At 40.5% G+C, this 15,775-nt stretch overlaps 1 protein-coding gene across 1 annotated transcript; it reads left to right on the top strand.

Annotated features, from left to right (window-relative positions):
* The first annotated feature begins 4,198 nt into the window (after positions 1–4,198).
* LOC310870053 (uncharacterized protein) lies at positions 4,199–13,693 on the top strand. The gene is made up of 7 exons (XM_083781077.1): positions 4,199–4,459; positions 6,914–6,967; positions 8,803–8,898; positions 9,979–10,083; positions 10,659–10,778; positions 10,942–11,143; positions 11,685–13,693. The coding sequence occupies exons 1-7, from the start codon at positions 4,263–4,265 to the stop codon at positions 13,383–13,385; spliced, it is 2,475 nt and encodes an 824-aa protein (XP_083637203.1). The 5' UTR covers positions 4,199–4,262; the 3' UTR covers positions 13,386–13,693.
* The last annotated feature ends 2,082 nt before the right edge of the window (positions 13,694–15,775 follow it).

The following is a 15,775-nucleotide window of genomic DNA, read 5'->3' on the forward strand; positions in this document are numbered from 1 at the left end:
ACTTTAAGGTAGACATTTCTTTTCTTGAGGAAACAAATAAATATCAGTGTTAAAATTGTTTATAGTTCTATAGATTTTAAAACCAGAACTAAACTTACCCATGGACTTGTCAGTATAGAGTGGAACAATTTTAGGTTTTTTGGTTACTGAGACATCTCCGGTTGGGTTCTTCTTGTTTTGTTCTGTTCAGTTTTTTTCCATTTCATCAGTGTTACTAATCTTGTTGCTCATGTTCGAAGACCTTTTAACCTGTAAAGATGAGAAAGATTTCTATACCTTTTTATTGCCAATGAAGTTTGCTAAATCAGTATTTTATTGAGTTCTACGAACAAAAACCTCTGCACTACAGTATTCCTGGTTTACCTATGGATACAACATGCCTCATGCATTGCCTGCCCTTTGGTGTTATATACATACACTAGCTAGCAAGATGTTGTTCGTGTTAGCATAACTTAGCATATGCTAGCTAGCATATTTTTTTGTTTTCCATGTTGACTGTTAGCCTTAAGGAAAAAAAGTATTCTCTCTGGGGAGGGATGGAGCGGGGGGGGGGGGGGGGGGGGGGTGATGATGAAACTGGTTTATGACGTGGCTTCTGTTCTGTTTGCCATCACAACCAAACTTTGTCCTATCAGGGAAGGCAGTCACAACCTCAAAGCCAGCATTGGGTGCTTAACTTTTTGCTACCCAGCAGAGGCCAAATGGATGATTGGAGACTTCACCCTTTTGAGGATGGGATTGGTCCTACAAACGTGGACTCCACTCAGAGGGCCTAACTGAGGTTCCTAAACAAAGAAAAATATGCCCGTTCTTATCAATCTTCTCCTTATTCTTGGTTTACTTTGGTTTTCAGTCAGTGATCAGTGTTATTCTCATACTGTGTGTGTGTGTGTGTGTGTGTGTGTGTGTGTGTGTGTGTGTGTGTGTGTACACAGTATATCGTCTCTGTCGGGTGTAAACCGCATATGTCCAAAACTGTTTCTTTTCACGATTCAAATAAAAAAACATCAAAAGTAGTAGCTCTACAAGCTCAAAACGCACCGCTTCGTGCCGCATTTCATGCTTGTACATCTGCTACCTTTGATGCTTTTGTGTGATACTGTAGTATGATCAAGTAAGGTGTTAATTAACAAAAAACACAAAGTTAAAATATGGAGATATGAGGTTTCTGCCTGACAGCGAATATATATAATCGCGTGCATGTTGTATGTGAAGGAACGGGGTTAGAACCCCACCCCAATGCCTCCAGCCTTATGCAAGACCTGTGTGCTGTTGAAAGTGCCATTGATCAGTCAGTGTTGTGCTTTTTTCTTCGCAGATGTAGCCAGTATTATGTCCCCCTGTGTGTTACACCACAACAATATTGACTAATGTTTGTTCACTTGCTTGGGTTTAAAATAGGTCGTTGACCGTTATGCTTCAAGGCATTTAAAAAGCCTGCCACTGATACATTGTTTGACTACGAAATGACATGGCCTTGGAATAGTAAAGTTACATTAAGGCGCTTCTGTGAATTATAGTCGCCTTTTCATACAACGTACCTATATGAAAATGTTTACGTATGTACTGTAACACAGCGAATTATAAAGGCTGCATAAATTTGGCTGATGGCACAATTAATTAGTGGAAACTGACAAAACTTTACCATGGCCTTATCCCAGAGTACAGATCCAGGTAACTGCATTGTCAGACAATATATAAAAAGTTAACAACTGACACTGTGATTTATAGAAATCCTCTCAATACATAGAGTAAGGTTGTTAAGATGTATATTGAGGACAAAATGTGGAGAAGTGTCATTCTTTGCTCTTAAGATTGTGTTATTTCAGCCTAGTAAGTATAACGTGTTAGATTTTCATCCTATTGTTTACATAGGCTATAACATTCTCCCACATGTAGAGGGCCACTGTAAAGTCTTTTAATTGATATCCTACATGACCATATGGTACTCAGGAGAAAAGAATGTTTACTAATGGAACAACTAAGATGAACTTGAGATAAGTATCCTGTATAGAATACATTGACTGTCCCCAGTGATGATATCAGCCGCATCAACCCCTGTTGTGGGCATGTTATTATAGTTCAACATTAAAATAAATAATAAATATTTTCTGAATTTTCCAAATGTTTCAAAAATATCTGGTTTTACAAGCTGACAATTGCGCCACCTCGCAATGTGTTGTAACTCGTGAGTTTATAGATTGGAAGTTTTAGATTTAGATTTTTAAGTATACTGTGTATGGCTGTTAACACCAGCTGAACAAGGGAAGATCAGATGTTCCAATTGAAGCATCATTTAGATCTAAATTTAGTTCCAAAGTCCATATTATATTGTATGATTAGTGAATTTTGGGTACCCCCCCCCGCCCCCCCCCACAAGTCACTGTTTCTGGGGACAATTAATTTCCCCCTCCATGATTATGAGCCATTTAGATGAGTTGAGTGCACTTGCTTTTCTTTCCTTTTCAAAGAAAATGGTGGCAGGCTGTTCCGTAGTCCAGGTAACAAACTTTAGTGAATGTGGTCCCTGTTTTTATGAATGTTTTAAGTTGTTGATTTTACCTAACAGTGTTCTTATCCAGTTTTGTTTGTTTTTTCCATGCGTGTCCTGTGTATGTTCTTTTTTTTTTTTTTTTTTACAATGGCAGTATTAGAATCCCATACCCTACCCCATGTGTACCGGTTTAGTTTTTAGAGTACTTTTTATATTTATGTGTCTTATTTTTATATTTTCTTTTATGGTTATTTATTACACATTGTAGTGTACAATACTGTAGTTTGGATTGATACAATAATATATTTTAGTATGAAAAATAATCTGAAGACAAACAGAAATCCCAATGTGTGGTTCTGGGAGATTATGTTTGTTTCCAAAAAGAAAAACACACAAAAAAAAGTATTACGTAAACACAAATTCAGTTTTAAGCTAAAATAAAGGAGAAAAAAAAGACGGGAATGAAGTGAAAATGGAAACTGTTACATGTGCATCCGCTATCAGGTCCACTGGACCTATTCCTTGCGTTGTTATGAAGCTACTGAAAACTAAAACTCTGTGATTTAAAAAAGCATGAGTCCTTGGTGTTGTCATGAAGGATCTTGTTATGAAGATGTTGCCCCTGCCTCCCCAATCTCCCCCTTTATTCCAAAACCAAATTTATATTGTTGTGCATCCCTTTGTTCTGGTCTGTGCCAAATTGTCACATTGTACTGTTATGTCAAAGGCTACATATTGTTCTCTTAACCCCCCCCCCCCCTTGAACCCACTGTCATTTTGTATTGTTTTTATTTTAGTTTTGCTCCAATTTTATGACTCCCCATCACAATAAAAATAAAAAATATAAGCAAATGTTTGGAATGGCTTGGTTGAACTCTATAATAATGCACTACGTTTATATGCACATATAGTAATCTGAATAATATGTCATGAAATGAAAGCCAGGAAAAACAAGTGTTTTAGAGGTATCATTGGTTCTCATCCTGTGGGTCGGGGCCCACGGTGTGTGTGGTGGTGGTGGGCAGGGCTGGACTGAGGCAAAAATTCGGCCTGGACATTTTCGCAGAATTTGTCCCAAACTGGCACACCACAACCAGCGTGCAGATACTCTACTGACCTTTCGGGTCGAACTCGAGGCCCATACAAATAATTTAAATACAAGCCCTTAACACCACCACATTTACAGTATAACATAAATGATACACAACCAACAGACAACTAATTTAACATTTGGCCCACACCGGCCCACCAGAGGGTCGGCCCACCGGGTATATGCCTGGTGCGTCCTGTGGCCAATCCAGGCCTGGTGGTGGGAGAACAGATGACAGAGTGAAGTGACAATTTAAGACTTTTTTTAATACCTCAACAAAAGAAGAAAAGAAAAAGACCATTAGTGCATCGTAATAAAAAAAGTATATATTAAAGATATATTCAGTGATTGCATTTAATTCAGATAGCATAACAAATTTGTGTTAATACACCTTACTATAGAGTGCGCTGACCATATAAGGAGTTCCTCTCTATCCCCAGTGAGCCCCTGGGGGTCAAAAACCCTAGTTTCGGTTTGGGCTGTGGGCCCCAAACCTCTATCCAATCAGGATAGAGGGGGGCCTTCCTCCAATCAGGATCGAGCGGTGTACGAGTAACCCAGAGCAGAGCGTGTGCACGCACAGTCAGTGTTTACAACATGGCGGAGAAGTCAGACCAACACGGGAAAATTCCTATTCCAACTTTACCAGCTACAGAAAAACAAGCTAAAAGAATAAAGATGCTGCAAGACAAGAAAGCAGCTGCTGAAGAGAAGAAAGACGTTTCTAAGGAGAAAATAGTAGTTCAGAAAAAGTCTCTGAATAAGACGAGAGTTTACATTGGACCTGCTTTTGAACGGTGGAAAAAACTCAAAGAAGAAAAGAGTTTCAGAAGCGACGCAGAAGTAGCTGTACTACTACTTGACTACTATGACTAGTAAGTAATATCTTAATCTATTGTGTAACATCAAATTTGGAAGGAAAAAATAAGTCAATGTCGACAGAAGAGAAGCATTTGTGGCACATTTTAGTGTGATTTGGTAGCTTTTGAATGACCTTTGTAACCAGACAGACAACTTGAATCGGCACCAAGCCATGACTCTCCAATTACATACAACGCTGCAAAGATGTGCACGAAAACCTTCACCAAGCATTATAGGATTTAAAGGTATATTCAGTGATTTCACTCAAAAAACCTTAGGTTTCGTTTTTGGCGGGGACCTAAGCCTTTCATCCAATCAGGATAGAGAGCCAAAAACGAAACCTAAGGTTTTTTGACCCCCAGGGGTTAACTGGGGACAGGGTGGAACTCCTTATATGGCCAGCACACTCTATAGTAGAGAGGATTATCACAACAAAACAAAAAAATAAGTGATATTTGAATTAAGTGAAATCACTGAATATACCTTTAAGTTTGTGTATAGTGATTAGCTCAAACATTTAGATTCTCGTAGAGGTTTTTTTCGATTCTGACGAATCTCTCGTCAGAATCGAAAAAAACCTCTACGATAATCTAAATGTTTGGGATATATAGTGATAGTGACCATATTTCAAAACCTTATTTGAACCTAGGTCATTCAAAAGCTACCGAATCAATTTAAAATGTGCCATAAATGGATTCTGTGTGATGGTAATTATTTATGGGACTACAAATACATGTGTTATAAACTCATGTGGATTAACCTATAAGCATAGGCCTATGTACATTTCTGCCATTTATCAGCAGCCATATTGGAAAACATGATGCCATATTGGAACCTTTTTTTATTTTGCTTATAGAAATACCTCCAGGACATATTCTCATATCAAAATGAGTAGGATAGCCCCAGAAAAGTGATCTAGTCCAAAACATATGCACAGTTGCAGCCATTTCAACTGGCGAAAACTGGAGGAATTTTGTGGCTCGAGGTTGATTATCAATTAGGGTCATATGAGGGTCATCTGTGCCAAATTTCATGCTTTTATCACCTACTGAACTATCATGTCAATTTCCCGCCTAACTACAGGGTGGAGCCTACTCTACTTTTCTGATGAATTGAAAAGGGTGGACCCTATTGTAAACAAGTGTAATGCGTTATGGTGTCGTCCACAGTTGACAGTTTTTGTATTGAGCTGTGCTTGAAATGTACTGTAATTCTCCAAACTGTTAATAAATACTGTCAATCAAAACTCTCGCCCTGTGGAGGGCAGTAATGTGCCGAAAGGCATCCAGTGACTCCAGGAGTCCAACTGCCGGAAATTACTAGAAGAAGAAGAAGAAGAAGAAAGTTGTTGTAATCTCCTCCTTTTTTCCAGAATAGACCTCGCCACCATGTGCATTTTTTTGTTTACAATATGGCGGAACAGGGTAAAATACCAATTCCAGCTCTACCAATTACAGAAATACAAGCCAAAAGAATAATGATTAGTGAATGGAAGAAAGCTGTTAGTGAACAGAAAAAAGCTGTTAGTAAACAGAAGAAAGCTGTGCAATCAAAAGCGCAATCAAAGACCCGAGTTTACATTGGAACGGCATATGAACGTTGGAGACTGATTAAACAAGCAAAGGCTTTGAGGAGCGACGCAGAAGTAGCGTTACTTCTAATCGATTAGTATGTCATATTTTACCTTGCAGTGGGTATTATAATGTTGTTACTATAGGCATTTACACTAGTTTTGTTGGTATTTAAACTTTTTACCCATTAATCATTTAGCATACTATTTTTGTACTCTGGCATCTCATTGACTGATTGCACAGTAGCCTATGTATAATGGGAGAAGTCAATACAAACAATCTCGAGGACGAAACTATGAAAAGCTAGGGTTCGGAAATAGCGCAGTGGGAGAACTGAATGCAAACTGCATTAGTGCGTTCCGGTATTTCCGAACGCGCCCCTATAAGAGTAAGAACTTGGAAGCTTGTTTCCATTAGGGGTTTAAATTCATCAGAACATTTAAAGACGTACAAATATCCACTAATATGAAAAACAGGAAATCATCATATAAAGAAAGTAAAAGGGGGGAAACATGATAGAGAAAAGTAGCCTACTGCCGAAGCAGACAACCCGCAACACTCAAGGTAGAGAAAAAATCCTAGCCTCGAGGATACATGATACTGATAGCATGAAGGAAATGCCAGCCCAGCACTCAATATATGTCCTTTTCACATGCCTTATTTACCTCTGACGGTCTGACCTCTGCCTCTGACGAGCAGACTGCTCTTCATTCTGTTTCTATCGGGAAAACATGATAGGCCTACGCCCATGGGGAAAAACATCTGACAAACCTAAATCTGTTTAGTTGCCGCTTGAGTTTCATTACTTTCATAGCAACTGTCTTACTATTGCTCAGTGCTGTTTTTTATTGCTAATAAAGAATTCAACCAATCAATGTTTATTTATTTATTTTTCAGCTACGACTGTATATCCAAGGGTGCTCATTCGAGCATTGACGTGGAATTGGAAAGGTATGTTTTTTTCCTTTTATGTTAGAACTTAGAATCTAACATAAACACATACCATGCATAAACACATAAGTCGATCTAAAGACTAAATAGTTCCAACTCCTTGCAATAAAACAGTTTTAAGGCAGTCCATACCAATGCAACTTGCAAGGAGTTGCATGGGTGTGTGGTCTGGCCTTAAAAGGATCCCTGGCTAATTAGACAGATATGCCTTAAAACTAAAATAAAAAAAATAAAAACACCTTAAATATTTTATTTCTTTTATAAATAAAGAATCTTTCAGTCAATAGTACCAATCGCAAGTTGGAATGTATGGGAATAGATTTGCTATAAAAATAACATAATACTTCCTATGGATAATATGAGCATCAAAGCAATATTTTAAATACTTTGTATTTGCACGTGCATTCCATATATTCCATAGGGCTTGACCACACATGGACATATGACATCATCAACTTGCGAGTAGAGCAGTTCCTATTGAGTCATTGAGTGGAAGATTCTCTATTCATGAAAGAAATAAAATATTTAAGGTGTTTTTATTTTTACATTTATGTTATTGATTGGAAGTATAATGTTTAAGGCATATTTGTCTTATTAGCCAGGGATCCTTTTAACAGATAAAAAGAGTGGGTGAAATTATTATTCTGTACAAACTCGCAACTCCTTTATGGAGGAAAATAAATCATATGCGTAGAGAATAAAGAGAAACACATATAAGAATTAGACATACATAGGCCTACAATGTCAATACTACAATGTCAAATATAAGTATACACCAGAAAAAGGGGCGGCAGCACTGGGAACCAAAACAGGGTAGGCCCATGCATCCAGCAAACCCAACCCAGTAGTAATTTTGAGTGGCACCGTACAAAGCCATGGGTGAACGTGTCAGTCGATTCATATGTTATCAGTGTATTATGTCGGGGGCATGGAAAGTAGGGGGGACTAATATTTACTATTCTATGCCTATCGATACGCAACTTGAACGGCGCTGAGTCGGCTCTGGCGGCCGTCTCAATGCTCAGCTCAGCGATTCGCTCGGCGGTGACTCACGTGGCTCAAGGCCACCAGAGACGGTGCGCCTCCGTCATGGTCACAAAACATAACTTTATCTGTAAAATATAAATTGTTTGCAGTTGACACAAAGATAATGGCGTAATCCAGGTATGGATTGAAAGTCGATTGACTTAACGAGCTATGCTGCTTTTCCAGACCCTACTACTAGATTGTAACAATGCCAAACTCATGTAAAAAAAAAAAAAAAGGAAAAACCATGCCCAGTAGGCGAGGGGTAAGAAAATCCCTGCCCAGTAAGGGAGGAGACAGACAGAAGCCGCTGAGGGCTGATTTCACCCAACACCGAATACAGGGCACCAAATCAGAGGGGCCACTAGGTACCTGAGAAATCTAGGCACCATGCTGATGGCCTAGTAGTGGTTAAGGTGCATACGATATGTGTGCAGGTTCAATTCTCAAGCCTGACGACCTTTGCTGAGTGTCTCCCTATCTCTCTCCCTGTTTCCTGTCACTCTCCACTAAAATAAAGGCAGAACATACAGTATCTTAAAAAAATGTGAGTGACGAGGCAAGTTTATTTGTATGGGTATTTAAAAGTCCTTTACTCAAGACATATAATAAAAAATAAAAAGTACAAATTTAACAGAAAATAGAGAAAGTTAAATCATCTCAATGAAGAAATTCCTATCATCACAATGATAGGCAACTGAAAAATATAATTTTATTGGACCCTGTGCACTGCCCTCCAGTAGTACCTTCCTAGACTATGTTTTTGTCCTGCAGGAAACACTGTGACCAACGTATGTGTCTTCTTATAGTTGCATGTCTGATGATGATTCGTCACCAGAAGAATGTGGTTTTCAGACTCAGAGAACACCAACCCCACCTCACGTTTCAGAGTCTCTTTACGACCGGTGAGTCTAAAATTCAAAGTTGAGAATGTTTACCCTGACAATGGCAACTGGAATGTGACGCTTTGTTGTCAAAAGCAGAGCTTGTTGACATTAGATGCGTGTGTGTGTGTGTGTGTGTGTATATATATATATATATATATATATATATATATATATATATATATATACACTGTATATATCCTGCGTGTGTGTGTGGATTAACATGTGATGTCATGACATACTTTTAATTTGTGTTTTTTCTATTCACTTGGTACGGCCATAGTTGTCATCACAAATGTGATGAGGTCGGATATGGCCGAATTTAGGCGTGTTTTCCGTGCAAAACTAATGCTTGGAATGGATTCAGAATCATAAACCCCCTAGTTTGACATGTCACATTCTACTTAAAGTATGATGAAATCTTGCCTTATAATGGTTGTCTATGGTGTGTTTGGCATTTCTCCCTTGAGCAATGATTTTACTTTCGCCCTTTTCTGTAAAATTTTACATACTTTATTTTCATCCCCATCCCCTCCATATTTCTGACAGAAGGCGCTAAGGGGTGATTTCACCCAACACCGAATACAGGGCACCAAATCAGACACCTGAGAAGTCTAGATACCAGGCTGATGGCCTAGTAGTGGTTAAGGGTTAAGGCGCATACGATACCACATGTCTGCATGTTCGATTCTCAAGCCTGACGACCTTTGCTGAGTGTCTCTCCTGTATTTCTCTCTCCCTGTTTCCTGTCACTCTCCACTAAAATAAAGGCAGAACATACAGAATCTTAAAAAAAGAAAAAGTGATGTGAGTGACGAGGCAAGTTTATTTGTATAGGCATTTAAGTCAGTAGGCATTCAAAGACAACACATTATGAATAGGCATTTGAATATAATGGAGAAAAAAGGAAAAAAAAGTACAAATTTAACAGAAAGGGGAGAAAGTAAAATCATCTCAAGGGAGAAATGCCTATCATTTATGATATGATAGGCAACAGAAAACAGGAAGTTTATTAACCCCGTCCCCGTGCACCCCCCTCCAGTAGCACTGTCCTAGACTATGTTTTTGTAAAATACAACATAATTATATGTCTTCTTGTAGTAATATGTCTGATGATGATTCGTCACCTTTGACACCAGAAGAATGTGGTTTTCAGACTCCGAGAACACCAACCCCATCTCATGTTTCCTCGTCTCTTTCTGACCGGTGAGTCTAAGGTGCTGTCTACACGAGGACGTATTTTGCGTTACCCGCACAAGTACTTAGCCGATCTGCCCTTTCTGACACACAGAGACAGGGTTTTGGGGGACTTAACCGGTTCTTTTTTAAACCGGCTCCCAGAGTGACAAACTTCGGAGACGCTACTTTGTCGTTTCCGTGTGTACAGCGTATCACAGTAGTATCACAGCTATTTTATATTTGCACATAATGTCTATAAATCTCTTCTCCGAAAATAGCCGATCTGCAGCCTGTGAGCTTGTAGATGAGCTATTTTCGGATTATGGAGATTATTTTACAATATAGGCTACATCAACATACATGACTACTATACATCCATATCTAGTGTTTATTTAATCACTCGTTCCTAACCTGTGTGTGTGTGTGTGTGTGTGTGTGTACTGTGTATATATATATATGGAAATGACAAAAGTACCCCTTCCAGCCTTCCAATATTCCACAACCCATTTCCCTTCTTGCATCCATCCCTGTGATGTCTATTTTAAGGGTGCTGTCTGTGAGTGTTTGTGATGGCATTACTCCAATCCACCTTCAATCCTCAGCTCAACACACCAGCTGAAACGAAATGATGTTGATGAATGTTATGGAGACTCTGTTGAGGTGAATACCGATGACACCACTTACATCCCTGCTCCATCTGTGTTGACAGAGTCAGCACTATCGTAAGTCATAGCTTAGCTATAATAATGGCCAGTTGAATATAACCAGTGCAGTATAATATAATAGTCGTAGTAATCGTGCCAGTACTACTAGCATAACAGTCACTTGTTCTGGTATTGATTATATAATTTGTTTAATGTGTCCCTTTCTCTCCTGTCCTTTAAGCAGACAAGACTCACCCTCCATAAATGATGTCGCTAAATACATTGTGGATGAATACTGTCTCCTCGAGCTGTTTGAAGACTGTCCAGAGTGTGGCTCCATGTGTGAAGTCCAGAAGACGCCAACAGGGACCTTCCTGGCTGTTGATCAGTTGTGCTCCAAATGCCACTTCAGCAGAAACTGGAGGAGTCAGCAAACAGAGATGGTATTTAATAAAAGCTAATTATGTATATATATTCATTATATCTTGAATATTGATGTGAATAAAGGAATGCTGAAAAACAAACATATTACACACTCATAAATAGGCCCATGCACGGGAATGTCTTACCAGCCATTAATACAGATTATTTTTTAAATATATTATATTTAATCCCTACAAGGCCAGGATTTTGCATGCGTGTGTGTTTTGTATTTCCGTGTCTGCTGGTCGGTCTCTTGTGTATCTGTGCACAGCTAGTCAAAACCACAGAATAATCAACTATTCATTCATACGGCCCATTTTTGGTTAAACTATTAAAATGGGATTTTTTTTAATCCATACTAACCACCTGTTAATAAATGGTTCATTATCCGCTAGACAAATTAGCCAAAGTTCCATAGATGCAAATCTTGGACATTTTTAGCCCACTTTTAACAGATGGGCACACCTCCAAGCTAAACCAAATGTATGTAATGTAACTATGAGAGAATCATTCCAACTGCAGACTTTACTAGTCATCTTATCTCTTCTCCATCTTTTACAGGCAGTCCCCTCTGGTGACGCTCACAGCTGCACCGGTGATCCAGAGACAAGCCACCTCAAAGCCCACATCCGTGTCCACACAGGAGAGAACCCCTATCAATGTCAGCACTGTGACAAGTCCTTTAATCACAATGTTAGCCTGAAGAGTCACATCCAGCGTTATCATGGACAAGTCCCTGACCCAGGAGAGAAAGTTCAGATAGAGAAGACAAGTAGGAATGAGTCTGAGGTAGAAAAAGATGAAACAATTGAAATGGAGAGCAGTGCTGTTGATGCTGAGGAGGCAGAGCAAAGTATGGAAACATTGTGCAACGCTGAAAATGGTGGTGATGAGGAGGAGACAGTACACCAGTCCACTGGAACAGACCACCTTCACTCCTCACTTCAACATACCCAGTCCTTTCAACCCTCTAAACTAAAAGACTCCTCTGATGAAGGACAAAATGTGGAGGTGAATGAACACAATTATTTTCAAATTTTGGATCCCTTGGAGCACCACAATATAGACGACGAGCTTCCAGGTGGTGAAGGACCAGATGGCAAGCTGGATAGTGGAGATCACAGTTCAGACATCGATTATGCTCCCCTTAAGTATCACAGTAGCGACAGTGACTCAGATTCAGATGACAAACATACAGATAAGAAAACATTGCCTCTGTCCGCATTGGGAAAGAGGAAACTCTGTTCTGAATGCGGAGCATTTTTCTTCAGTCAGACTCGGAAGGCTCACACGTGTGAGTACAAAAAGCCTTATTCTTGTAATGTGTGTGGGAACAGATATTTATGTGAGTTTACTCTAAAAGCTCACAGTAAGAGACACAAGGATGGCTACAAGCATGTGTGTAAGTACTGTTTATCAACCTTCACAACGAGGGCAGACAAACTTGTCCATGAGCAGAGCCATCTCCCTGCAGAGAAGCCCTATCAGTGTCCTGACTGTCCAGAGGTATTTGCCAAGATGCGAGAGCGCAATGACCACCTGGTGACTCACAGAGGTCCCAAAAGACATATTTGTCTCATATGCAACATGGAGTTTAGAAGTAAGCATATACTGGAAAGGCATGTAGCTGTGCACACAAAGGTAAAGCAGTTTGTATGTGAGGTGTGCCAGCGCTCATTCACCCAGTCAAACTACCTCAAATCCCACATGCGTGTCCACACAGGAGAGAAACCCTATCAGTGTCAGCACTGCGACAAGTCCTTTAATCACAATGTTAGCCTGAAGAGTCACATTCAGCGTTATCATGGACAAGTCCCTGACCCAGGGGAGAAAGTTCTGCTGGAGAGGACAAGTAGGAATGAGTCTGAGGCAGAAAAAGATGAGACTCAAGAAATGGAGAGCAGTGCTGTTGATGCTGAGGAGGCTGAGCAAAGTAAGGACACATTGTGCAACGCTGAGAATTGTGCTGAGGAGGAGGCAAAACAAGAAGACAGATGTACAAATAAATATCCTAGGCCCACAGGCCTAGGATATTTAGACCTACCTAGAGGAAGGCCTAAGAACAATGCAGTGATCACCTCAGTTGACGCAAACCAATTGAAGATACAGATATGCATCGGAGATGAGAATGAGGAAGGTCAGGGCAGCAGTGACACGGCAGATGTGGAACAAGAGCTTGACAGTGACTCAGATTTTGACCCAGCACCAGCAGGGCAGAGAAGCAGTAAGGTCAGAGGGAGATGTAGAGTGAAGCAAAAGTAGAATCCATTGGTCTGGCTGTCCTGTAAATCAGTGGTTCTCAACGTAAAGTAAATAGAAAACTATAGATTCTATAGAACAACAACAAAATAATGGCTATTTTGATCATAGATTCACTGGTATCTCTCTACCTAAAGGACATAGACAGTAAAGGGATACTGGAATGATTTTTTATTTTCTGGCAGTGGAGCTTGAAATAAAAATAATATAATATATAAATTCCACAAATCTCTGTGAGTCTGTATGTGAGTCATGTTTGTCATGGTATCTCTAGAGCTGTGCTTGGTGTGAATGGCCCAGCTGCTCAACAGTGTGACACATTGGGACACACTGAGATCAATTTATTAAATTCATCCCATCCAAAGGCCTACAAATATGATTTTTTTTCATCACCCAGTTGTTCAGCGTTTCACTACAAGGTACAGGGCAGAGTGGTGTGAAAGTGGTACCATCTCTAGGGTAGGTCTGAGCTGGGCTAAACGCGTATATCTATTCTACGTCCGAGCATAGACGTGGTAACGCCCCTCCTGCCTCTGATTGGCCTACCGACACTGCCTGTCTTGCCCCAATGGTCTAACCAGAGTGACCAGACTGTCCCCTGAGACGCAAGGTTACGCCGTGGTGGGAAATAATACAAGTACAAGAGAATGGCAGCTTGGCACGCGCAACAGTAACTTGTAACTTTTATTTTTGTAGAAGAGGCAAACTAATATTATTTATGCCGTTTGCTTTGATTGATTTGCACGATTTGATTTGGGTGTGTTCTAAATGAAAGTGTTAGTGTTGATTATCGTCTATTAATCTAATTATAGTAAACCAATACTATTATACTAAAATAAATAAAGATCAAGATCCTTTTTACAGTACAATAATGTTTCAAGTTTACACTGTACACACTCGGACGTAGAATAGATGTACGCGGGCTAAGCGGGGCCAAGGCAGTGATGTATAACCCTACTGCTACTGATTGGTCGGTGAATCCTCAACACATCTTGTCACAACTTGCAACTGATTTTAGTTTGTGAGTTGCAGCTGCTATCGATGCTTGATTGTTTTTATATATTTGTATCTGTGAGATGTGTTTTAATATTGTTTGGTAGCTCGGTAGTGTACAGATATACAGAACCAAATACATGGATAGACACGGCCATTCCTTAAATGGACCGGTTCGCAGCCGAGTGTATGGCGGCTGGGATGAGGATCAGCGTCTCCAAATCTGAGGCCATGGTTATCAGCAGGAAACCGGTGGATTGTGCAGTCCGGGTAGGGAATGAGGCATTACCCCAGGTGAAGGAGTTCAAGTATCTCGGGGTCTTGTTCACGAGTGAGGGGAGAACGGAGAAGGAGATCAGCCGGAGAATCGGAGCGGCAGGGGCGGTATTGCAGTCGCTGTACCGCACTGTTGTGACGAAAAGAGAGTTGAGCCAGAAGGCAAAGCTCTCTGTCTACCGAGCAATCTTCGTTCCTACTCTCATCTATGGTCATGAAGTGTGGGTCATGACCGAAAGAATAAGGTCACGAATACAAGCGGCTGAAATGAGTTTTCTTCGACGGGTGGCTGGCATCGCCCTTAGAGATGGGGTGAGAAGTTCAGTCACACGAGAGAGACTCGGAGTAGAACCGCTGCTCCTTCGCCTGGAAAGGAGTCAGCTGAGGTGGTTCGGGCATCTGGTTAGGATGCCTCTCGGGCGCCTCCCTAGGGAGGTCCTCGACGCATGTCCCACAGGGAGGAGACCCCAGGGCAGACCAAGGCGCAGTTGGAGGAAATACATCGACTCACTGGCCTTGGAACGTCTCGGAATCCCCCAGGAGGAAGTCACTAATGTTGCTCTGGAGAGGGAAGTCTGGAGCTCTCTGGTGGAGCTGTTGCCCCCGCGACCCGACTACGGATAAGCGGTTGAAGATGGATGGATGGATTCCTTAAATGGATCGTGACATAAAAAAATATGTTATTCTTTTTTATTTTTTTGAGGGGCGCTAGCCCCTCCTATATACAGGTTTAATGTTTGTCTTTAGTCCAATGTTTGTTTAAACGCTATTGACAATGAAGGGAAAACTTACGTCATTTTGTAACTCATTACGTCATATTGTCTCTTTATTGTTTTAATGGTTTGTGTTGGCACCGTTTTTGTTTCACCATTACATCACCTAATCAACATGAGTTAGATTTTAATATATTAGCGACCTCTCACTTCACGCAGGTGTGACCTCACCACCGAAAATCCAGACTATGAATAGGCCTTAAAACAGAGTTTATGACAACTCCGTTCACTTCATGAATGGAGACTGGGGGCCAGTTCAATGGCGACTCAATAGGCCTGAACCGGAAGTTTACGGAATGCATTGGCTTTACAGTGACAAACGAGTTACATGAACCACGTGACCGGCCTGTT

The sequence above is a fragment of the Protomyctophum parallelum genome, assembly GCF_964188405.1.
Source record: "Protomyctophum parallelum genome assembly, chromosome: 14".
Taxonomy (NCBI): Eukaryota; Metazoa; Chordata; class Actinopteri; order Myctophiformes; family Myctophidae; genus Protomyctophum; species Protomyctophum parallelum.